General features: G+C 39.6%; 2 protein-coding genes across 5 annotated transcripts in view; both read left to right on the top strand.

The window, feature by feature from the left end:
* Nucleotides 1–4,219: 4,219 nt before the first annotated feature.
* Nucleotides 4,220–14,872, top strand: LOC109538514 (proton-coupled folate transporter). Of its 4 annotated transcripts, XM_048661468.1 has the most exons (10): nt 4,220–4,369; nt 5,671–5,932; nt 5,990–6,250; nt 6,304–6,726; nt 9,162–9,263; nt 9,488–9,625; nt 9,818–9,901; nt 10,003–10,083; nt 10,145–10,295; nt 14,269–14,338. In XM_048661468.1, the coding sequence occupies exons 1-9, from the start codon at nt 4,325–4,327 to the stop codon at nt 10,276–10,278; spliced, it is 1,530 nt and encodes a 509-aa protein (XP_048517425.1). In that variant the 5' UTR covers nt 4,220–4,324; the 3' UTR covers nt 10,279–10,295; nt 14,269–14,338. The 4 variants fall into 4 exon arrangements, with proteins under 4 accessions (XP_048517425.1, XP_048517424.1, XP_048517422.1 ...); XM_048661465.1 differs by lacking the exons at nt 10,003–10,083; nt 10,145–10,295 and adding an exon at nt 14,481–14,872 and having other exon boundaries at nt 4,222–4,369; nt 14,269–14,425; XM_048661466.1 differs by lacking the exons at nt 4,220–4,369; nt 10,003–10,083; nt 10,145–10,295 and adding exons at nt 4,502–4,632; nt 14,481–14,872 and having other exon boundaries at nt 14,269–14,425.
* A 467-nt stretch (nt 14,873–15,339) lies between these two features.
* LOC109538498 (peroxidase) overlaps nt 15,340–24,040 on the top strand; it is a 28,724-nt gene continuing 20,023 nt past the window's right edge. Inside the window, exon 1 of the mRNA XM_048661464.1 lies at nt 15,340–15,589. Coding sequence (XP_048517421.1) covers nt 15,576–15,589 — 14 coding nt within the window. The 5' untranslated portion in view covers nt 15,340–15,575. The remainder of the gene's footprint in view (nt 15,590–24,040) is intronic.

The raw sequence follows: 24,040 nt of genomic DNA, 5'->3' as shown, positions 1-24,040 counted from the left end.
AATGTAGCCCTTCCTCGGTATTTATTTGGTGCTTGGGAAAGTGTCAGTTATTGTGCTCTGAGTGCCCCTGGAAGGCCCTGATTCGATTATGTCCAATACGTGTTCCTCTGTGCCTGGAACCCGAACATCTATCGTCCACTATTTTCCTGGAACCACTCACCCCGCCCTTTGTTGGCGTGAGTTCTTACAGCTTCTGCTATGTTACTCTGGCATTTCCCCAGAACTAGTCACATATCAGCAAATTGGTGAAAGGAAATTCAAAGTAAGTCACAGTTTGACAAATTATTGTTATTACTGACAAGGGCTATCTAGCTATAACTATCTGCTAATGACAAAAAACATCATTGCCGCTGTGCCTTTTCATCAAAAAATTGTAGAAGAGAACTTTTTTTATTTAAAAAAATGTTCGTAATTTGAAGCAAAGCTCGCAATTTTTCTTTTTGAATGCTTAAGTATTCCAATAGGCTACCAATTAAATATGGAACTATTTCAAAATAATGGTTAATAACAAAGTTGAAATTCGATCTTCAACTAGTGCCTGAGTAATCTCCTTATTATCCACTCTTATCAAGCAGCTTCTCGTATTCAGTTAATTAACTTGTGTTCCATTTGTATCTCCTTGTGATGTGTGTATCGTGCAAACGTGGTAGGAATGTAGCCGGTATTTATTTGGTCCCTGGGAAAGTTCCAGTTATTGTGCTCTGAGTGCCCCTGGAAGGCCCTGATTCGATGATGTCCAATACTTGTTCCTCTGTGTCTGGAACCCGAACATCGATTGTCGTCCACTATCTTCCTGGAACCACTCTCCCCGCCCTTTGTTGGCTTGAGTTCTTTCAGATCTGCTGTCTTACTGTAGCATTTCCCCTGAACTAATCGCATATCAGCAAATTCGTGAAAGGAAATTCAAAATAAGTCACAGTTTGTATCCACCTGTAACTATTTCTTAATGACAAAAAGCATAATTGCCGCTGTGAATTTTTATCAAAAAATTGTAGAAGAGAACTTTTTTTATATCAAAAATTTTCGTAATTTGAAGCAAAGATCGTTATTTGTCTTTTTGAATGCTTAAGTATTCCAATATTGTTCCAATTAAACGTGGAACACTTTCAAAATAATGCTTAATAACAAAATTGAATTGAAATTTGATCTTCAACTGTTAATATCTTCTAGAAATTTTCGGAAAAAAAAATTTCAATATTTTTCTCGTACTCCCCAAGTGAACCTCTATCACCCCTTAAAAGCAATGATGCCAATTTTGAATCACCCTGTAGAATCAGGGCCCAAATCAGTTAATCAATTAAATTAAATCGCGTGCATTTTCGGTTGCTATTATGTCTGTTTATGAAATAAACGAAGAAAGAACATGTCTGAGAGAACTATACGAACAACAAGGATCATCGATTTTCATCGCCAGCTATGAACTGCAAAGTCGGCAACGGCAACTGAAAGAAACAGCGTGGAAGTAAAGAGACGCGCTATTGACTCAATCACTTCAATCGGCGTCATCGGCCTCGTTCTCCTTCAAGAGTGAGATGAAATGCCATGTTCTGTTAAGTTCCTACTGATTCGCTCTTTCAATTTAGAAGATTCGATCGTCTAGTTCAGTTCTCTAATTCGATCTTTTGAATTAATTCGTTTGCGAACTATACAGCACTACTTAGGACCATCGCTGGGAGCTCAAACAGAGCAAAACTCACTTGGGCAACTGGGACAAACAGGAGCAAAGGAAACAAGATTGCTGCGGAACTTGCTAAGGCAGGTGCCGAGCAACCACTGACCAACCAAGAACCTGCTTGTCGCATATCTCTTTCCCAGGTTAGGGCGGAAGTTGGGCAGTGGATCTGGAACAACATAGAAAGTACTGAGAGGAGACACTGCGACCCCTTAACGCAAGGCAGTTTGTAAGACCTCCACAACAGCGCGTAAAAATGAACTGCTAGCAGGCATCTCAGCATGCAAAAAATAAGGAGGATAGTGGTCTTTTTAACAGGACATGCCCCCTGCAACAAACACCTCTTCAGGATGGGACTGAGCCATCAAGCGACCTGCAGGGGGTGCGAATTAGAGGACGAAACTACTCTACATATCATGTGTCACTGCAAGTCATATGCAGCAGGTAGACTAAGACTCCTGGGAGGGGATGAAGCTCTACCAGACCAGGTCATGCGTACCCCCTCAAGACACTTCTGGAATTCATTGAATACACAGGGATAATGAGGGAGTAAAATACGAGGGCACAATAGGACAGAAGTGACCGCGGTGCAAGGCCAAATACCACCTCGGTGGTGAGGAAAGGGTTTTTGTGGGTAAACAGCTTAGCTGGAGACCCACACAGCTAAAAAAATCAGTACCCGGACCCGCACCGATACGGGTGGATACCGAAAGCCGCGTTTGATTTCCAACGTCGGTCGATTCTAAACACTAAAAACAGCGTTGCACGTTGCCGCATGTTAAACTTCAATTACATTTGTACATTTACGTTTTTAATATAAAATCTAACATGATAATTGCAACTTATTTTAAAACTGCATATTTGTAAAAAGGCGTTTATTAAAATTGATACTTGTCGCACTGTATTACTACTGTACCAAAACTTATTTTCGTGTGTGGCATCTTGCTTCACAGAGTTAAATGACTTGCTCTCAAAAATTTTTTCAAAAAGACAATTTATTTAGAAACTGCAAGTATCGACAACCGTGGGGGTTCAAAATATCTGCGGACAATATCTACAATAACAATAGAGAGTAAAATAGGGAATCAGTTAACAACTGACTTCATAATGGTCTCATTTTTTACTCTTAGACGTAAATATACCTATCTATTACGGGAATAATAAATTAAAGGGTTGGACATGGTTTGTATGACTAAAGTGTTCGTGTAACAATCTGAAGAGCACTAATAAAATACCAATATCGGTCCTCGACTTTCGTAAGACTTTCGACTAGAATGAGTACTTAGACAACTGATCCGTAGTAACGAGTATTGAATCCAACTAGTCAGTACTAGGGATGGTCGGTATTTAACGTAACCGCTAAAATAACAGTGTTCTAAACGTGTAACCTGAAACCGTAGTTACAGTGAGCCGATTTAACCGGTTGTTTTTGGAACCGTCTCATAAAACCGAAACAGTGGTGCGCACTTCGCACCAACTGCAGCCGTTTGCCGATTTCAACCGTTGTTTTGAAACGGTCTCATAAAAAAGAAAAAGTTGTGTGCACTGCGCACCAGCTGCAGCCATTTGCCGACTTAAAGGTTTTTTTTGGAACCTGAAATAGATGTTTTGTTGATTTGGAGGTACATATTTGATTTTCATCATCCAACAATTTTCGGACCGAATATTCCTATGACATTAATAGATGCTATTGGTCACACTAAAATTTTAAGCGTTTCAATAAAATAATAGTTCAGCAGATCTAAAGCAAAAAAATTGATAATGACAGCGCCACCTGTCAAAATCTAAGGAAATGTTTAAGATAAATTATTCTCAGTTTTTGACGTGCTATTCGAATCTCCAATAAAATGTTGTGGTTACCATTTGAAATTCTCAAGTTGACCCCTGCCTAGCCTACAAGGCCGAAGTAGGCGTTGTTTTTCTGACACGAATAAACATCCCCTTCCCAAATATTAACTTCTTATTTGAAACATTTTTTCCTCGAATGACTCGTTTCCGAAATATTTAAACGTTTCAAGATTTAAAAAAACCACCCTGTATATCATCACTATTTCTACTATCATCATCATTGTGCATTTTTAATGAAACATTTAAAAAGTGACATGTTCCTTGTGGAGTCCCATTTCGAAATCTATTATCAAGGTGAAACTGGAGCGTTGTAACCCGTTACAGAAAAATAACGGTTTATCACACCTTTAGTGTCAACTTTTGAGGAAACACCCTGTACAGTGTCAATCGGGATAATTCAGACTTGCGATTAGATTTGAACATACCACAAAAAAACTACAAAAAAGTAACCGTTTCTCACACTTCTAGTCGGTACGATTATTCAAAAGTACTCAAATCTCACACCACAAATGAGTTATAACTGGGTAACTCAGAGAGCGTCAACAACTCAACACAGTGTTACCCAGGCCTACTTCAACCTGAGGTGCGCTAATGCCCCAAACTGAATTAGTTGAGCCAAATTGAGGCCCGGAGAGCGTTTCCGCGCATCGGCCAATTACAGATAATCGGCTCCTTAACAGCGGCCCCATTACCATCCAATCAGCGCAGTGTTTTCTTGAAAAATAAACTGTCCAGTTGAGTTGAATGGGGCAACGGCAGGGTAAACCCGAAAGAACCGGCGTGAGTTAGGAGCTTAGGAGCGCAATGAGGCAAACGCAGGCCAGGGCAGTGGCTGGAGTGACCAGTGTGGTAAGTGTGACGGATTGAGGAACCCGACCCGGCTAATTGCGTCTAACAATAGTACCATGTTAAAAGGTAATTGAAAAATTCCGAAATTATCTAACAGTTTCACGGTTTGATGGTACGATGGGTGGGGGCGGCGCAGCTTTGCAGCACCATCGCCACTTTATGCAAAAACCAAGTACGGACCGATTTTCGACCCGGTTTGTTGTGCTACCGCTCGAACGAAAGTAAGTGTGGTGCATCGAGACATGAGCAAGTGTTCCACTTAGGTAAGCCGTACCATTCGCTTTCGGTGGGTATCTACTCTCGCTTTTCGGGTTTGGTTCTGGCGTTTTGGTCGCCTGCATGTGCATAGTTTTGCCAGTTTTCTCTTCCTGGGAAACAGTTTTCACAAGGAAAATCGAACTGAGTTTAATGGGGTTTCCTGAAGATGTTTAGGCACTACCATTAGCGAGTATTAATTGCAACAGGAAGTTCTGTAGGCACCTCTCTTGAGCCTTGAGTTCTTCAAAACTTTCCAAGTCATATTAAATCCACCTCGCATGTTCTTCTGGTGATAACTGGCCTATTTTCCTCCGAACCGAAAAGCATTTTTATGCAAAATTTTGCCACTTTCAAGCGCAATACTTCGTACCAAAATCAACAATCACTAATACGGTTTCCAAAAGTCGTTCGGGTTGCACTCCATGGCGCATAACTCCTTGAATTTTCATCCGATTTCCAGCTTGAGAACTGCGTCTTGTGGCGAATGTTTCGCGTTTTCAACCTCCCGACTCTGCACCGCCAGTGCGAAGTGTTTTGCAACCAGCACTGACATGTAATTGTTCCAAAACCAAATAAAACCACTGCAAGGTCCAACCCTTCAATCTCTTAGTCGACATCCTGCTGGTGTTTTTTAGCGCCAAATCAAATGGAAAGTGGCAACTCACTGCGGGTAAGACAACGAGGAAGCAATTATTTCCGAATTAGAAACAACACAGTTTGCAGCAATCCTTGACTTAGATAATAACAATAATTGCCGTTTACTCGTCCGGTCGGGCTCAAGATCGCATTGGCTTAAACACCGTAGAAAGATGCGAACATTGCGCCACAAATCCCTTTGTTTTGGGCGATAAACCCGCTCTTTTTCCTCACCTGATTGGCATGTCGAATGGCTAATTACTGTTATCGATTACTGGCATTGGAGATAGCGAAATCATTGTTGCTGAAACAATGGATCGCTGGTTAAGACCTTGCGCTTATAACTGCACACTGGGCCGATCTTAGGCCAGCGGTAAAAGCCCCAAATCTTTATCGAACTGTTCTAGGTGTTGAAAAAGAAGCAAATGGCCAAAGCCGCTAAAGAATCGGCTGTAGGGAAGCCGGATGGGGCGCAGCCGCCGATGACCTGGAAGGAAAAGTATCGGTTTCTTCGCGAGAACATCACGGTTGAGCCAATGTTGGCCTGCTACATCATCCCGAGTGTCTTCGCCAGTCTAGCCACTCAAAACCTCAACCTAGAGAAGGCCTGTAGAGTCAACCTGGGCTACTCGCCTGAGGTCTGCGACGCGTTGAGTGAAAGGAGGACTGGTAAACAAGTGCCCAACTCTTCTACACAGGGATGTCACTGAAACCTGATTGTTGCAGCGAATTACACTGTGGAGGAGCAAGAGGTGCAGCAGCTGGTGGCCTCGATGGGCGTTTGGAAGACCATCCTGCAGAGCGCGCTGCCGGCCTTCCTCATCATGTTCGTGGGCTCTTGGAGCGACCGCTGGGGCAAAAGAAAGCCATGCATGCTGCTGCCCATTGTGGGCGAGCTGCTCACCTCTATCGGCCTCATGTTCTGCACCTACTTCTACTACGAGCTGCCCATGGAAGTAGCTGGATTCATCGAGGGGCTCTTTCCAGGTAAAACTTCCCAAAAACCATCTTCTTTCCCAGCTAACCGGCTAAAATTCAAGCAATGACCGGCGGATGGTTCACTATGTTCATGGGCGTCTTCAGCTACATTGCGGACGTAACCACTGTAGACACCCGCACGCTGCGCATTGGAATCGTCAACGTCTTCTGCTCGTTGGGCATTCCCGTCGGGTTGGCTCTAAGCGGGGTGCTCTACAAGAAAATTGGCTTCTACGGCGTCTTCTCCATCTCTTCAGTCATGTACGTGATGGCGCTCTACTACGGCTACACAAAGATTCAGGAGCCGAAGAAGGTGGACGTGCCAGTGCTGCAAGAGGGACCTTGCGCCTTCTTGCGCGACTTCTTCGACGTGCGCCACCTCTTCAACACCTTCAGGGTAGCCTTCAAGTCGGGACCGAACAATCGCAAGATGAAGGTCATGCTGCTGATGCTCGTGGTGATGGTCGTTATTGGGCCGATGCATGGTGAGTTACTATAAGCGAAAACGCAAAAAACAACTCCAACCTTCGTAATTGAATTGGATGCAATTAGTGTCGGCAGCTTTTTCTGGGAATTCTTGCCATTGTACGGTGGATGGCACGTTTTTAGATACACCATCATCTTGGTTGCCTGATTCCGGTTGGTAACGGTAACCTCACCAAAGAACCGTTCACCTTAAGTTCGATTATCTATGTCAGTGATAGTTTCTTAGGCTTAGGGAGACGGCAAATGGATGGCTGGCTTCAGGCGGCGCGTTCTTTCGTTCAGAGCTGCGGTTTTGCAAAGTTTAGATTCGGGATTTAAGCGCGATTTCGCCTCTCTCCAACGCCGGTTTCAGAATGAAAATCGGACGCTGTTTATGGGGGTTTCCAGAAGATGTGAAGTGTAGGCCTGGTGACTCAGCGAATTTTTAAGCGTTGGTTCAGTGCTACGCAAATGGCTTGGTGCGCCAACCCAACACACCGGCGCAGTAACCCCGTAGCTCCGTTGCTGGGAAAATGTTGATAACTATTATTTACTTGTTTTCGATTTATTTTAAGGCCCATTAATAATATTTTTCCAGTTTTAGTTAAGTTACTCTTTATTCTAAATGCTCACTTTTCTAAAGTTTCACTTAAAATTGTTGCTAAACTTACGTATTTTCCGTGAAAAATTATGAAATAAATTTCGAATCCTTGATCACTTTATAAAAAGTTTTGAATTATCTTTTCAGCGTCGAATTTGGAACAGAAATCAAATCATTTTCTATTAAAAAACGAACAGAATAAGCGAAAGTTTATAACAGATTATTGGGAAATCTCGTCACTTCAATTCCTATGAACACTGTCGAGTTTGTTAAAAAAAATTGTTTTTTAGGTTGACCATCTGGAGGTCTTTTGCGCGAAAATCACAAGATAAATTTAAAGCTTGGTAAAAATTTTACAAAAACTTTTTCAGGCTCGAATTCGAGACAAAAACCATTAAGGTTTTCTTCAAAACCAATCACAAAACTAAAAGTTTTTATTCGGAAACGCAAAAAACATTATTTTCTGATGATTTTCTACTTTTTTGACAAAAATGGAGTTTTTTCAGCAAAAAATGACGAAATTAATTTTGGTAAAAAATTCGCCTCATTCATCGGTTTGCAGGGAACTTTAGAAAACCCTCTTTATCTTCGAATTTGGCACAAAAACCAAATAATTTTATTTTAATTTAAATTTTCAAATAAATCTAAAATAAGTAAAAAATTCATCAACGGAACTGAGTTGCGCCGGTGCGTTATACTGAAAAAGGCTCTATGTTATAGTTTCACTCAAAAATACTGACAATCTGGAGGCATTTTCCGCGAAATATACAAGATACATTTTTAGTAGCAAAAGTTTACAAAGAATTGTTGGGAAAATTCGCCGGCGACATCGCTCTGAAAATATTTAAAGTTTCTTTTAATTTTCAGGTCATTCTAGTTCTAACAAAGTTGCTATTAAGCAGTTCTATCTACGCAATAATCGCATTATTATTCAGTTAAAATACTGACAATTTTCAGTTATTTTCTGTAAAAAATTGTAAGATACATTTTATTGGAACACTCGCCTCTTTAACCGCTTTGCAAACATTTTTGGAAAACTTTTTGCAGCGTCGAGTTATGGACCAAACCCTAATAGTTAATTCTGGGTCTTTTTCCAAAAATATTTCCCCGAACTGAAAAAGCGAAAGTTTATCATCATTAATTTGGAAAACTATTGGAAACTGGGGTTTCCTCATTTTTAGGCCAATATTTCTAAACAACACAGTCTCTAAACAGAAAAACCACGTTTTCCTACCGTTTTACTGTAAAATACTGGCAAACTGAATCTTTTATGCAAAAAATTAGGAGAGTGATTTTACAAGAAAACGCGTCGACTTTCTTTGGACTCACTTCTGTTGCTGGGGGAATATAGATGACGTTTTTTAATGGTTTGAACAAAGTAGTTCCTCAAGTAGTAGTTTTTCTCGCAGTTTCGGCAATTTATTCGTAATTCTGAAGCCTATTTCTTACGCAGATCCTAACATCCAAAAGCTCTTCTTTAACAGCATTTCGTTCTTTTTTTCAACGCAAAGTTCCAAATGATAATCCCACCATGTTTAGTGAAGTTATTTTTAGATGTTAAGTGGACACTATCATTTGCTTTTTTTTTCTTTCATTTCTTTTCTTTCACAGTTTGGTCAATTGTTAATTAAAAATGCATGTTTTTTTTTTGTGAATTGTTCAGGCACTTTCTTTGACCCCGAAAATGAGCTGTTTCTAGCTTCCTATGGGGTTTTCCTGGAGCAATTTTGAAAGCAAAACAGACCTTTTTTAGCCACATTTGTCTTCGTTCCAGCGCATTTGCCCGACACCATTTAAAAGGCTTTCCAGAAAATGCTAAGTGATTGCCAGTCTCCAGAACTGTTGTCTTTGCAGGTGAGATGAACGTGGCCTACCTCTTCACCCGCTACCGCTTCAACTGGGACGAAGTGGACTTCAGCATCTTCTCCACCTACAGCATGCTCACCAATCTGATAGGTAACTGTTCAGTGCACTTCTGCTGACTGTTAAAGGTCACAATTAGCGGATAGCTTCATTGCACGCGCAACCTTGCCGAAGATTATATAATGTTTGCTTTTCAAACGAATTGCGGTCGGCCGATTAACGGTGCTTGAAAACATTAATTGCTATTAATAGGTGCTGGTTCTTCAGGCCAGGGAATGTTTTTTTTAATCGAAATTGTTAATTGACTTGGTTTGCAGGTACTTCGGTGTCTGTGGGCGTGTTTAGCCACCTGCTGAAGATCGACGACGCCATCATCGGCATCTACTCGTCGATGAGTAAAATCCTCAGCAGCTTCGTCTATGGATTTGCGATGACGTCTCTGGTATTTTATCTGGGTGAGGACTGAGTAGCATGATTGGTCACGGCCGTAGCTCTTTTTATCCAGCGTCCTTGTCAATTTAAGGAAGCGTTGATTGGACAATTGCCACGGCTAATTCATTCTTGCAAAGCGTGTAAACATGATAAACGTTTCGCTTGATTCGCCTTCAGCAACCAACTTCCTGATAATGTGTCCTTGTCCTTTCTAGGCGCCATCGTCGAAATCCTCAATGGGACTTCGTTCATAGCCATGCGGTCTATTGCTTCCAAGTTGGTTTCATCTGATGAATTAGGTGAGTTTTGAGCTAACGTATGCACTGGACTTTTTAAAATCTCCCCCCCCCCCCCAAGGAGGCATTGAATTGACTTACCGTCTATTCTATCTCTTACTTAGCTGATACGATATTGCCATATCCAACTGAGCTACGGGACGAACCAAAACGTGGAAGAACGTCGACGCAAATTTTTCCATTTTGTAAGAGCTGCAGTTCAATAATTTTCAATGCAAGTTCGAAATTTGTCGATATTTTCTGTAGGCAATTTCTTGCCTCAGACCTCAGGCCTCTGGAAATCTTTGACGCAGATGTACGACGATTACACGACTCTACAATTAACGATTTTTGCAGCTCTCAAAGAGAAACGTCAGGAAAATCATCTTCAATTCTTGTGAGGGAAGGAAGAACAAGAGTAAGACCTTTCAGAACCCGAAATAAAGTATCTGAAGTAAGAAAATAATTTTTTATAAAAATTATTTTCTTACTTTCTTATAAAAAAAATAAAATTTGCAGCTACATTAGGCCTGGGTAACTCAGTGAATTTTTAGAAGTTGGCGTAGTGCGGCGCAAATGGCTTAGTGCGCCAACCCAACGCACCGGCGCAGTAACTCGGTTCCGTTGCTGGTAAAATGTTGATGACTTTTTTCTTAATTGTTTTAACATTTATTTTAACGCCAGTGTTAAAATAGTGACAATCTTGTGGCGTTTTCTGCGAAAAATTATCAAATAAATTTTGCCTTTTTCGTCTGTTTGCAAAAAGTTTTCAAATCCGTTTCCAGCTTCAAACAAAATCAAATAATTGTTTTTATAAAATAAAACAGCTAATTTTTTTATACATTATTTGGAAAACTCGCCTCCCCCATCCCTCTGGAGACTGTAGAGTTTGTTAAAAAAATGTGGTTTTTTTTCTAGTTTTTTTCTCGAAAATCATTAAGGTTTTCTCAAAAACCCATTACGGAACTACAAGTTCAATAAGTGTAAAAAAAAATATTTTCTGATGCTTTTCTTCTTTCCTGACAATTCCTATTCAGCGAAAAATTATAAAATTTATTTTGTTAGAAAATTCTCCTCATGCATTGCTTTGTATCCAACAAGTAGCCAGTTAACAGAAGGTTTTTCCTGCTTAAAGTGTCGCATAGATAGCCCCATACGAATCCAGTCGAGATCATGCCTAGAAATTTGCATTTTCAGTCGCTTCTGTACTGTTTCAGCCAGTTAATATGTGCACCTGCATAAGTAATAGCATTCAGTAAGACTTCGTGCTCCAGCTTTAAGTCCAAGTCGCATTCGGCTGCTGGAAATACGTAGGACATTGTTGTGGTCTCAAAAATCGACGACCATCCTGATGTAATTGATATTGTGTAGACTAGCAAATGGAACTTTTTCCATTTGGCTGCCACTATTGGTTTCTCAAAGTCTGCCGGCTCTTCGAATTTTGAGACGATAATGAAAATGATAATTCAACTAATAAAGATGAGTTTTTCCGACAAATGAGAGAACAAAAATACCTACATACAGGGTGTCCCGTAAGCTCATGATCAAGAAGGTACTGCGATATTTTTTTATTAACAAAAAATATCTGGCTCCTCTGCTATTGATGGTCAAAGTTCTTCAAAAAAATTATCTTTTTCGAAATACCGGGAGAATGGTACGATGTATTTTAGTGAAACTCGCTGTGAATTTGTTCTTATGTAAGACTCGTATTTTGATGAAACAATCGAGTTCAGCCGTTTTCAGAGTGTCGTGGTACAAAAACTACCAGCATTTTTTAGTTGGAGGATGAAATCAACTCATTTTTTTTAGGTTGATGCACTAATCATTTGTTCACAATTTTGTGCTCTTTGTAAAATCTTGTAGCATTCGTAGTTTTTTAGTAAAAAAAAATTATGTCTGTTTTCTAGTCACTTAACAATGTTAGACATTAACTGCAAGTATCGTGATACCAGTACCCACGTGTGATAGGTCTTCCTCTCGCTCTTCTGCCGGTCCATGGCCTCCATAGCAACACTCTTCCATTCTACCTGTTATCCTTTATTCGGGCGATATGTCCCGAGTAGTCCCATTTACGTTGTGCTGCCCGGTCTGTTATATCTGTTATTTTAGACTTGCTTCTAATTAACTCGTTTCGATTTTTGCAACGCAGAGAAACGCCTAATGTTCTTCCTTCCATATTTCTTTGGGATTCTCTAAGCTTGTTCACCATTTGCCCTGTGAAGGTCCAAGTTTGAGCGCCGTATGTGGTTACTGGCAATACGCATTGGTCGTAAAGTTTTGATCGCAGTTACAGGGCCATTCCTTTGTTGGTGAGTATATTTTTTAGTTTTTCGAAAGCCGCCCATTCTATTCTAATTCTCCTTTCGATCTCGATATCTTTGCTTTCCTTTCCAAAGAGTTATTCGTTGGCCGTAGTATGTAAGTATGTAGAGTCGTTACATTCTCTCTTTTGTTGTTGTCTATTATGATACTGGGATCCATCGAACATATAGTTGTGGTTTTATGCATATTGATTTTGAGGCCTATTTCCTTTGATTTTCGGTTCAGATCTGTAATCAGTTTTTCCAGGTGTTCAGCGTTGTTGGCTAACAGGACTATGTCGTCTGCGCATCTGAGATGTATTAATTTCTCGTCGTCGATGATGACTGCCTCTTCTGACCAGTCCAACTGTATTCTCACTGCCGCTTTCGCGTTTTTGTGAATCTCTCTCCAGTATGTTTGTGTATGTATCTATGGTCGACACGGGCTCACTTAGAATTGCCCAATGTTCAATATAATCGAAGGCCTTCTCGTAAACTATGAAGGCTGTGTATAATGGCATGTTGTATTCTGTCATTTCCTCATTTAGGATTTTGAAGGTCAAGAGATGATCGCATGTGCTGAAGTCCTTTCTAAATGCCGCCTGTTCTACAGGTTGATGGTAATCAAGGTTGCTACTGATTCTGTTAACGATGATTCTCTTGAACAATTTATAGATGGGTGAAAGCAAACAAATTCGCCGAAGAAGATTCAGAAGAAGTGTCGGGTCTCCTTTCTTGTAGAGTAGGATGATTATGGATTCGTTCCAGGTTTCAGGTATTTCTTGGGTTTCAAAGCTTTCAAAACTCAAAGTGTTGAGAAGTCTCTTTAGCTTGGGAATCATTGTTTCTTCTGCCTCCTTGATCATTTCTATCACTATGCCGTCGCCTCCAAGGGCCCTGCGATATTTTGATGTTTTAAGAGCATGTTGTATTTCCTCCTCTGTTATTTCGGGGATGTCGTCCGACCCCCATTTCTCACTTTCTTAAATGTAATTTTTTCTGGTTTCTTTAGTTGTGATGTGTATAGGTCTTGGTAAAATTCCTTGGTGATCTTTAGTATTTTCTTCTTATATCTGGTTTCCCGGTGAATGAAATCGTTTAGGGCTATTAACTCTTTCCTGCCGTTGTTCCTCCGTAAGCATCTCATGTTTTTATTATTTTCGATTACATTTTCTACTTCTGTTATGTAGTTTCCTTCCAATCCTTGCGTATCATTTTTTTTGCTTTTCTTCTGATTTTGCGGTTTTCTTCTGTGTTTTGTTTGCCTTTGCCGTACAAGGTCCTTCTTTTTCCTATCAGCTGAATCGTTTCTGCTCTTAGTTCGTTTGTTATTCTCGTTTACTTTTTTGCGATATTGAGTGCTGTTTCTTTAATTATAGTTGTTAGGTATGTTGCCACTTCATTTATGTTTGTTGGACTTATATTTTCGCTTCATTTGGCTCTCAATTCGTTTTAGTATATGATATTGTTTTCTTTCAGAGTGCTGCTATCTATTGAGTCTGTGTTGTGTTCAATATATCTTTTCGTCTTCTGTTTGCATAATTTAGCTCTGACGATCCGGTGGTCGGTTCCTGTGTTGAAAGAGTTTAGAACTGAGATGATGATTAAATTTACCAATTTAAAAAAGCTGATAATTTTGAGTCCCTCTGAAACCCTCTGCTATCGGTGATGAAACTTTCAGATTGCTACTCGCAATTTAGCTTTAGCTTAAAAAATGCGATTTTTGAAAATACTTAGCGCAGTTAAGTAAAAACATCCATTATAACACCCACATTTACGAAGCTGATAAAACTGAAAATTTCGAAAGACTTTCCAAGAATTGTAAAAATTTAAATTTGCTTCTCGCTTTAGCTTAAAGATTGCGATTTTTTTAAGGATGGAGAGCATTTGTATACAAACCTTCATTTTGAGACCGGCATTTACGATGCAGACAAAGTTTATTTAGTCCACCTATTGTGTGCATCCCAACTCGTAGGAGATTCCCAAAGGATGTTAAACAGGAATGAGATTTTAGGCTTGCGCCCACACTTCCGCACACATAACGCGTGTGTTTGCGCCAATTTAAAAAACTGAAAATCCGGTTGGTTGCAGGCAAACTGAACTCCCTATTCGGAGCTTGCGAAGCCCTGATGCCGCTCCTCTACGGTCCCATGTACAGCGCTACTTACGCCTCAACCATCAACAGCATGCCGGGGGCGTTTTTCATCCTGGGCGGCGTCTTGACGGTGCCCGCCGTGGTGATTTTCGGGTATGTTTAAAGCAATAGTCTTCAAATGGTGGACCAGAATTATACTTGGTTCCAGGTGGTTCTACGTACAGCACAAGAGGGACGCGAAGGCTCTAAATGGATATCCGGACAAAGAACGCACTTCTGGTCAAAAGGACAACAGCCTGGCGGAAACGGCCGTGTTTACGATAACGCCCAAACAGGTCCAACTGGGCTCTCCGGTGTTGAACGGCTTCAGAACTTTGGAGAAAAACAACGTGGCGTTCGGGGGTGTTTGCAACCAGGCCTTTATCAGCGAGAGCGACGAAGTGAAGAAGTTCTGAAGAAGCCCGCAAGCCCCGCATTTACTTAATTAGCTACGAGTGTACATACGCATGGATTTTTTTACCATTGGCATCCTTGGTGTTCAATATCTTATGTGATAGTAGATGTATGGTTAAGTGTAATGAATAGAAGCAGTGAACAAGTTGTGTTTTGCCGGCATTCCAATGAGGCGCGATGTAGAAAAGTAATTTGCCGCATGGCCCAGAAAGCAGCGCCTGCGAAGGCCAATGGGGTCAAAGAATCAATTATTCCATCCAGGTACCAGTAAATTGACAACTTCCCTTTGCGGCATTAGAAACCGCTGAGGAAGAAAACGTTTAAAAAGATCCCATGGCACTTAGGAGGACCCAAATTCCTAACCATTTCCTGGTGAAACTGTGCACTGAATATTCTTCAATCTTCTTCGATCGTTACATAACGTTTTTACCGTTTTACTCTCCATCAGTTTCTTCAATTGAACGGTTGCATAATGAAAGACACCAAAGCCCGCTAACAGCGATTAATCACCAGCCGACGACATACCAGCTGGGTGTTTTTCGGCTCTTACTTTCGGCCGGACTGGATTCAGTTCACGAGGATGCGATTAAGTCGATGTCGCAACCCGCCGAAGGTGTTTTGGACCAAAGGCCATGATCGGTAGCGTTCTAGTAGGGCGGCACGTTTGGGGGGTTTTCTTTGATTCTTCGGCGGCGGGTGGACGGCCAGTCGATTGCCGACTGACGCTGAAGAAACAGTTTTTTGCTCGCCGCTGGTGACCGCCCAGTGATCGATCGGAGTGAGTGAACCACATTGCTCATACAAGAGTACGCTGCAGATAAACCTTCGGTGTTCCTGAAGAGGAATTGAGATGTTAAGCTGGAGGTAGGATGATTTGGGAATGGTTTTGTAGCGTTTTCGGGTAGGCCTGGGTAACTCAGTGAACTTTTAGATGTTGGCGCAGTGTAACGCAAATTGCTTGGTGCGCCGGCCCAGCGCATTCATTTTAAAGGTCATTTATTAATAACATTTTTAAAATTTCTTCAAAATTTCAGTTGTTCGTTCTTCTAAATGCTCAAGTTTTCGCGAAAAATTGTGAAGTACATTTCGAATCTTTCGCCGCTTTGTAAAAAGTCAACAAATGCCGTTCCAGTGTGGTTTTTAGTGTTGACTGATTTTTTTGGTTTACTCAAAAACGCTCTATTCTGAAGAGTTTTGCTTAAAAATACTGACGATCAGGAGGTCTTTTACGCAAAAAATTACACGATAAATTTATAGCTTTGTAATTTTACAAACACGTTTCGTTTTTCACACGCGAAAATTCGCCTCATTCATCGATTTGCAGGAAACTTTAGAAAACCTGTTTCAGCTTTGAATTTGACACAAAAACCAAATAATTTTATTCAGTTTTTCACCGAAAGTAATTAGGATGTTCTTGAAAAAACGACCAGAGAGTAAAACTTTTCAAAAAAGTTTTTGGAAAATTCGCCGTCTTCATCGCTCTGAAGATTTTTAAAGTTCGTTTAAATTTTCATGTCATTCCAGTTTTAACAAAGTTTCTATTAAGCAATTCTTTCGACGCAAAAATCGCATCATTTTTTAGTTTCACTTAAAATACTGACAAGCTTCAGATATTTTCTGTAAAAATTATAAAAGAAATTTTATTGGAACACTCGCCTCCTTAACCACTTTGCAAACAAAATTTGGGAAAACTTTTTGCAGCTTCAAATTACGGACAAAACCATAATCATTATTTTTGTCCGAACTGTAAAAGCGAAAGTTTAAAATTATTTATTTGGAAAACTCTTTGAAACTAACGTTTCTTCACTTTTAGGTCAATATTTCTAAACAACACTGTCTCTAAACAGAAAAACAGCGTTTTTTCTAACGTTTTACTGTAAAATACTGGCAAACTGAATCTTTTATGCAAAAAAAGTAAAAGATCGATTTTAATAAAATCTAGATGACTTTTTTGTAGTAAAAAAAGTAATAAAACGTCAGAAAAAATGTTGACCTTTTTTTCAGATGTGAAAATTTTAGATGTGAATCTAGTAGCAATTTTAAATTTTCGCTATCGTTAGAAGACACTTTACTTTACAGACGAAATAAATTCCAGGAAAATTATTAGAAATTTTCAGTTCTGTTCTCAGTTGAGAAAATCTCTAAATTAATTTTTACTCAACTGCGCTCTGTTCTTTAGAAATTCGCGTGTTCCAAATTACAAAAATTGTCGACTCCAAAAAAATTGCCACCGACATCTCAGTAGTAAACTGTTTCAACACAGGAACCGACCACCGGATAGTCAGAGCTAAATTATCCAAACAGAAGCCGAAAAGATATATTGAACACAACACAGACTCAATAGATAGCAGCACTCTGAAAGAAAACAATATCATATACCAAAACGAATTGAGAGCCAAATGAATCGAAAATATAAGTCCAACAAATATAAATGAAGTGGCAACATACCTAACAACGATAATTAAAGAAACAGCACTCAATATCGCAAAAAAGAAAACGAGAATAATAAACAAACTAAGAGCGGAAACGATTCAGCTGATAGAAAAAAGAAGGACCTTGTACGGCAAAGGCAAACAAAACACAGAAGAATACCGCGAATTCAGAAGAGAAGCAAGAAAAATGGTACGCAAGGATTGGAAGGAAACTACATAACAGAAGTAGAAAATGCAATCGAAAATAATAAAAACATGAGATGCCTACGGAGGAACAACGGCAGGAAAACGTTAATAAAACGTTTTTGCAGCTTCGAATTATGAACAAAATCCTAATAATTATTTCAGGGATTTTTTCCAAAAACATTTAACTGAACTGGAAAAGCGAAAGTTGATAATAATTTATTTTTAAAACTCATGGAAACTGGGGTTTCTTCACTTTTAGGTCAATATTTCTAAACAACACAGTCTCTAAACAGAAAAACCACGTTTTCCTAACGTTTTACTGTAAAATACTGGCAAACTGAATCTTTTATGCAAAAAAATAACGAGATCGATTTTACAAGAAAACTCGTCGACTTTCTTTGGACTCAGTTCTGTTGCTGAGAAAATCTAGATGACTTTTTTTAGTTGTTTGAAGAAAGCAAGGACCCGGACCGAAACGAAATAACTGTTCCGTTCCGGATTCGGTCCAAGGCAAAATTTAAAATTTCGGTTCCGTTACGGTTCCGGTTCTTTTTCGGTTCATTTCTGTTCCACAATCCACATATAACAACGAACGAGGACAAAGTTACTCTAATTAGGAATCTCACTATCTTTTTCCTTGTTTGTTGTATAATACAAGATAAAAGATGCGCAAACGATCCACTGCTTCATACGGTACTTCGGCTGGTTGTATGGTAGGGAGTGTAGAAGGACTAGCAACCCCACACAAGGATTGAAATTCAGGTAACATTAAATGGAACAACATTGCAATAAAGACTCCCATACAAAAACTAATTTAATCGTTGTATTTTTGAAAAGTAATTTGTCAATGAATTTTCTGACTTTAGCGCTTTTCTCTTCTTTCCGTTTTCACTCAGGTCCACAACTTCGTCAAGTTCTCTTCTTTCACTCTTATCTCCGTTTAAACATTGTTCTTCCTGGTTCATGTCTTCGCCATCTTTTAAGGAGTTGCTTTTGTCCAACATTTCAATTTCGAATGTTGCTTTGTTGGTAATCGAAAAACTAAAATAATTCTACTTAAAAAAATTTTTTAAAAATAGTGTACGGTGTTTGTTCTTCTCGATTGAAAAGTCGGTTGGTGCTCACAAATAATTGTTCCTCTAAAAGTTTTTAACTAACTAAAAGAAGTGCCGACCCTTTGTCGGCACATTAATAGAACACCGCCGCCCACCAGAACACAGAAACGTAATTTTATATTCATTTGCAGGAAGATAAATGATTATTTTCATTTGCTTGTAAAATGTACAGTAATTTCTTTCAAACGTTACAAGCAGAACTGAAATAACACCGAAAAAACCGAAATAAAATATTTCGGTTCGGGTTCAGCACCTAACAGTGTGTTAATATCAAATATGGGTTCCGTTACAGTTCCGGTCCAAAAAAAAACGGTTCCGTTCCGGTTTTCGGTCCAGATCGGTTCCGGTCCGGGTTCCTGGAACAAAGTAGTAAAACGCTGCTCAGACAAAAGGTTATTGACATTTTTTTAGATGTGAAAATTCCAGTCTCGGGTCTCGTAAAGCTTTAATCAATCACTTATAATTCATTAACCGATGAGTTACTCGCTAACTCAGAGAGCGGCAACAACTCAACACAGTGTCCTAAAGCCTAAAAGGCATTTTTTAGCCAACACTTCCAGTTTTCGAGGCACTAGGTTCAGGGGGCTTCTCAGAAGATAAGTCAGCACTATCGTGCGCGCTTCTATTATTTTTCTCACAGTCTCAACTTTGCGGGGATTTTCAATTCAAAACTGCCATTTATTAGTATTTTTCAAGCCAATTGTCACAGCAGTTATTCGCACAGTTACCAAGCAATCGACAGCAGAAGCCAACTGGTCTTCACCTCTTCAGCCCATGCACTATGTTTAGACAGTGTAAAAAAAGCAAAGCCCCGTTTAAGGTACCTTTTTTAGCCATCAAAATGCCATTGTTTGAAGCTCACTTTGAGGTCGTCGAAGATCAGATGCATCTAGCTTGTCCTTTTGCTCGGAACGTGGATGTTTTTCAGCCGATTTCTTACGGACTAGATACAGTGTTCTTTGGACACTACCATAAACTATTTTTGTTGCTCACAATTTGGCCAATTTAATCTTTATTAAGTCAAAAGTGCGCTTTATAGAGACTTGTTTAGGCACTTTTCTTGGTCTTAAAAATCACATTTTTTTAGCAAATATAGGGACCTTTGAACAAAATTTCCGGGCGTTCCAACGCAAGTTTCTCCATAAAAATGCAACAAAATCCAGTGCGCTTCTCAGCTGCTAAGCACTGCCCTGTGCGATTTTTTCTTCGCCCATTTTATACAGATTTTCATTGCTCAAAGTCCCCTTTAGGCAACAAAAAAAACAAGTCCTTTCCCCTCGCGTGTTCTTTTTGGGAATCCAAAAATTAAAAAAACGACATTAAGCAAAATTCCTCCACTTTCGAACGCAACTTTCGTCATAAAAATCCAATACCATACAATGCGGTTACCAGAAAATGTTAAGGGTGCACTGCATATCCACTGTAAGTCGCATAACTTCCTCAATTCTCACGCGATTTTCAACCTGAAATATGTCACTTGTGGTGTATTGCTTGTGCATTCAAACCACCATCAAACGCCGCCGGCTGACCGATTAGTTTAACGTGCAACCATCAATCAGCGGTCTCTTGCAACCAGCCCCGACATGCAAAAGACTGGTTTATCAGCCAGCAAGTTGTGCAAGCAATTGGACAGCGAAATTGCGCTACAAGGTTACAAACAGCGATGTGTATCGCTGAGAATGTTGCATTTAATTAAGCGCTGGTTCCAATGTCGCCGAAGATGATTTCTCAACGAGCACCATTTGGCGGTTTCAACTGCAAATTGTGTATTCAGTATGGCACTGGATAATACTACTAGTAGACTACTTACACAACGCGACGGAACCTTTCACATTTTGGCCAACTTTCACAGCCGTTTTGCAACGAACGCAACTTCTCATCAAAGACGCTGCTGCTTGAATCCTTTCGATCTCCTTTGTTTGGGTTTACTATGATTGGCTTATGTAAGCCACTTGAAGCGTTTGCTTCTTAGATAGTTAAAAACATTTCAAACTGGGATGGGCGTATGCAAATGACGTGGCATTTAGCCATCCAGTTTGGCTTCCGTGATTGGTCAGTTGTGAAAAAAAACAGGAAGACAAACAAATCCATATCGATGGCCTTAACATTAAGTCGCCGGAAAACTACTTTTACGCGAGTTGCGACGCTCTAATTACCAAAAGATCGGCAAGGCTGCAGTTTACCATAAAAACTGATGTGGTTTTCAATGTTGAAGAATATCGGCCATCAGCTAGAGTAGTTTTGCCATGCGAACGAAAAAAAACAACTTATGAAGTGTCCGGGAGGCGGGGATTAAATTGCGACGATGTCGAAATTTATGCCCCAGTTTCCGAGGGACAGCGGATCGTGAGCGAAATGTTTTGGCAAAAACACTTGTGAGGAAAATCGGTCTTGTAAGGGTGTTATTTTCGATGGAAAAATAACGGACCGATTAGTAGCGCGCAATTAAATCTACTAAATCCAAATTGAATGAAATCCTCATGTAAGGCCATAGAAAATAGAAAAATTCCCAATAAGTTTGATCCCATACACGTAAAAGTACTACCAGTTTAGTACACGTGAAAGATGGGAAAGTTAATGGATTTTCCATTATTTGATTGATTAGCGTGTGAAATGGTTACAAAATTGCTACTTACATGTCGCTTTTCATTTGAGTTAATTCCTGCTTCCTAAAAAAATCAGATATTAGTAACTTGAAGGATGACAATTGTTGAAGAAATGACCATTTTTCTCAGCTTATTATTTAGAACATCCGTTCTAGAAAGTTGTAACTTACTCAATTTTATGCTGCTTTGGTTATATTCACCTTTTCAACCAAACTATCCGGTGATATGAACGATTGCACCATTTGCAAAAAGCACAAAAAATTGCTTCTGAGGCGCTTTACAAGAACTTTTTTTAGTTTCAAGTGTCTTTGGTAGACTGAACTTTTTATTAGAAAAGTGTGTGGTATTTCCGTGAAACGTTAATTTTTCGACCAACATTTGCAAAAGACGTATAAATATACGATCTAAATAAAATTTTTAGAGGTTTCACATTCAAGATGTGAAAGTATCAAGTTGCTGCTCGTTCGAAATTAGAAGCTACGAATTTTTATTGAAGAGGTTGCAGTTGCGTAAAAAATCCTAGTTTTTGGATCAACATTCCGAAACAGTACTAAAATCGGCAACTTATACGAATAACCTTCTCGGAGGTTTAAGAGTCGAGTCTCTTTTATAGTTTGTGAACATTTCAAGTTACTACATGCTCTATGGTAGAGGCCGGCATTTTTTATTGGAATGTGGCGAAAAAGCTAAAATTAGCATTCGAATTTATTTCAATGAAATTCTTAAGGTTTTCAGATGCAAGTATCTTATCTAATTTGAAAGTTTCAAGTTGCTACTCGCTCTAGGTTGGAATTAACGAATTTTTAATGATGAATCTGCAGTTGTGTAAAAACCTGAATTTTTATATGCATATTCGCAAAGGGCGCAAAATCAGCATCTGGACTAATTTGAACAAATTTATGAGGGTTTTTAGGTGAAAGTTTCTTCTATCTAATGTGAAAGTTTCAAGTTGCTACTCGCTCTAGATTGGAATTAACAAATTTTTAATGAAGTCTGTAGCTGTGTGAAAACCTAAGTTTTTAGATGAACATTTACAAACGGCGCAAAAATGAGCATCTGACGGCATTTGAATACAATTTACGAAGGTTTATCTAAACTGAAACTTTCAAGTTGCTACTCGCTCTAGGTTGGAATTAACGAATTTTTAATGATGAGTCTGCAGTTGTGTAAATACCTGAATTTTTATATGAATATTCGCAAAGGGCGCGAAATCAGCATCAGGCCTAATTTGAACAAATTCCTGAGGGTTTTTAGGTGAAAGTGTTTTCTATTTAATGTGAAAGTTTCAAGTTGCTACTCGGTCTAGGTTGGAAGTAACGATTTTTTAATGATGAATCTGCAGTTGTGTAAAAACCTGAATTTTTATAGGAACATTCACAAAGGGCGAAAAATCAGCATATGGCCTAATTTGAACAAATTTCTGAAAGTTTTTAAGTGAAAGTGCCTTCTATCTAATGTGAAAGTTTTAAGTTGCTCCTCGCTCTAGGTTGGAAGTGACGAATTTTTGAGTGAACATTTTTTAGATGAATATTTACAAAAGGCGCAAAAATCAGCATCTGATGGCATTTGGCAGAGGACGAACAGGGCGTGGCTGTGCCAACAAACAACCACTTCGATAATTCATTAATGCAACTAATGTGGTTGGTCGGTTGGTTGGTGTAAGTCGATTTCGTCATTTGGCGCAAATGGATGATTTAAATGCAGGTTCTTAATTGGGTCACTTTGTAAATAAAATGTCTAGTTTGTCGGACAAAAAACCCGAAGAAAATCGGACCGCCTACATTAGCAAGCAGGCCGTGTATGATGTAATTTGGTGTAGTTATTATGCGGACAACATTCTTCATGTGCGGTATCGTTTACTCCACTATCCGTTATTTCACAACCCATAGGAGTAAAGGCCATTCTTTGCCTGCCGAAGACAATGAAACCGGACTTCGAGCCAGCCGTTCTTTCGATCGTACAGCACCAGCACGCAGTGAGACTCATGGTTCCTTCTTTTTGTTCTTCTGTGTTTCTGTTCTTTCTGTTCTTATAATTTCAAAAATTTGCTCCTGACTCAATCAAAGCACGCAGAAAGCGAAATAATGCACGATTTTTACCAAATGAACCAACACTGGGCCACAAATACCAGTTTGGTGTGCGTCCCTGTTACACATAAACACACTGAATCCGTTCACTTTTCACCATTACAAATTACAACCGCATCTGTTGGTATCGTTCACCTAGCAAGGTTGCTTGCGCTCATTTGGGAATGCCGAAGAGATGAATGACTTAATGGTACCCAGATTATGCAACCGAATAGCCAGCCTTTGGGACCGTTTGATCAATTGGCCCGATAATTCGTCAGCCATTCGAGCTGATGCAACTCCGGGTACCAATTGGACCACTTTTCTCTACTGGAAACCTAATGGAAGCAATAGATTCTTGGGTGTGCCGCTTGACATGTCAATCAATCCGATCCCCATTGGGATAAGCCAAGAATTCGCTCGAAAAGCTGCGACATTGCAAGCGTACGATTCTTCTGGCTGTTGCATATGAATGATGTTAGACCCGTTTTTCCGAGTAATTTTAATTAAGCGGTGTCAAGATAAACACCTTTTGTCTGCCGATATCGCTTTCAGCCACTCAAACAGGCCAGTTCGGTCTATAAATGGCAAACCGTTAACAAATATTGCATAATTTACGGCATAAGGCACCTCTCTTCAAAGAGCAAATCGAATGGAACGCAGTTTTAATTGGGTTTGTGTGCGAACGTTGATTTCATTAACATTGAAGCTCATATTAATGGCCAACGAGTGGCGAACTAAATTCCTGTCGACTGAAACAAAGCAGGTAGAAACTAAAATTCAAACCTCAAAGGGTAGATAGTATATACGGCACATACACCACAGATTACAGAGTATAGATTGGACAGTTTTGCTTTCCCGCCAAAATGATTTTGCTAAATGCAACCACAGAGAGGCGTCGTCCAAAAAT

The sequence above is a fragment of the Dendroctonus ponderosae genome, unplaced genomic scaffold (genome assembly GCF_020466585.1).
Source record: "Dendroctonus ponderosae isolate FM_Combo_2020 unplaced genomic scaffold, Dpon_F_20191213v2 Dpon_F_20191213_1, whole genome shotgun sequence".
Taxonomy (NCBI): Eukaryota; Metazoa; Arthropoda; class Insecta; order Coleoptera; family Curculionidae; genus Dendroctonus; species Dendroctonus ponderosae.
Note: the sequence above shows the minus strand (reverse complement) of the source record. Positions and strands in the feature narration are given on the sequence as shown.

What these genes read in the sequence shown, in the direction of transcription:
- LOC109538514 (XM_048661465.1), top strand. Translation starts at nt 4,325, where the DNA reads ATGAGGCAAACGCAGGCCAGGGCAGTGGCTGGAGTGACCAGTGTG. An exon ending in CATGCTCACCAATCTGATAG is followed by an intron (nt 9,264 to 9,487) that starts GTAACTGTTCAG and finishes CTTGGTTTGCAG; the next exon opens with GTACTTCGGTGTCTGTGGGC. An exon ending in GTCTCTGGTATTTTATCTGG is followed by an intron (nt 9,626 to 9,817) that starts GTGAGGACTGAG and finishes TGTCCTTTCTAG; the next exon opens with GCGCCATCGTCGAAATCCTC.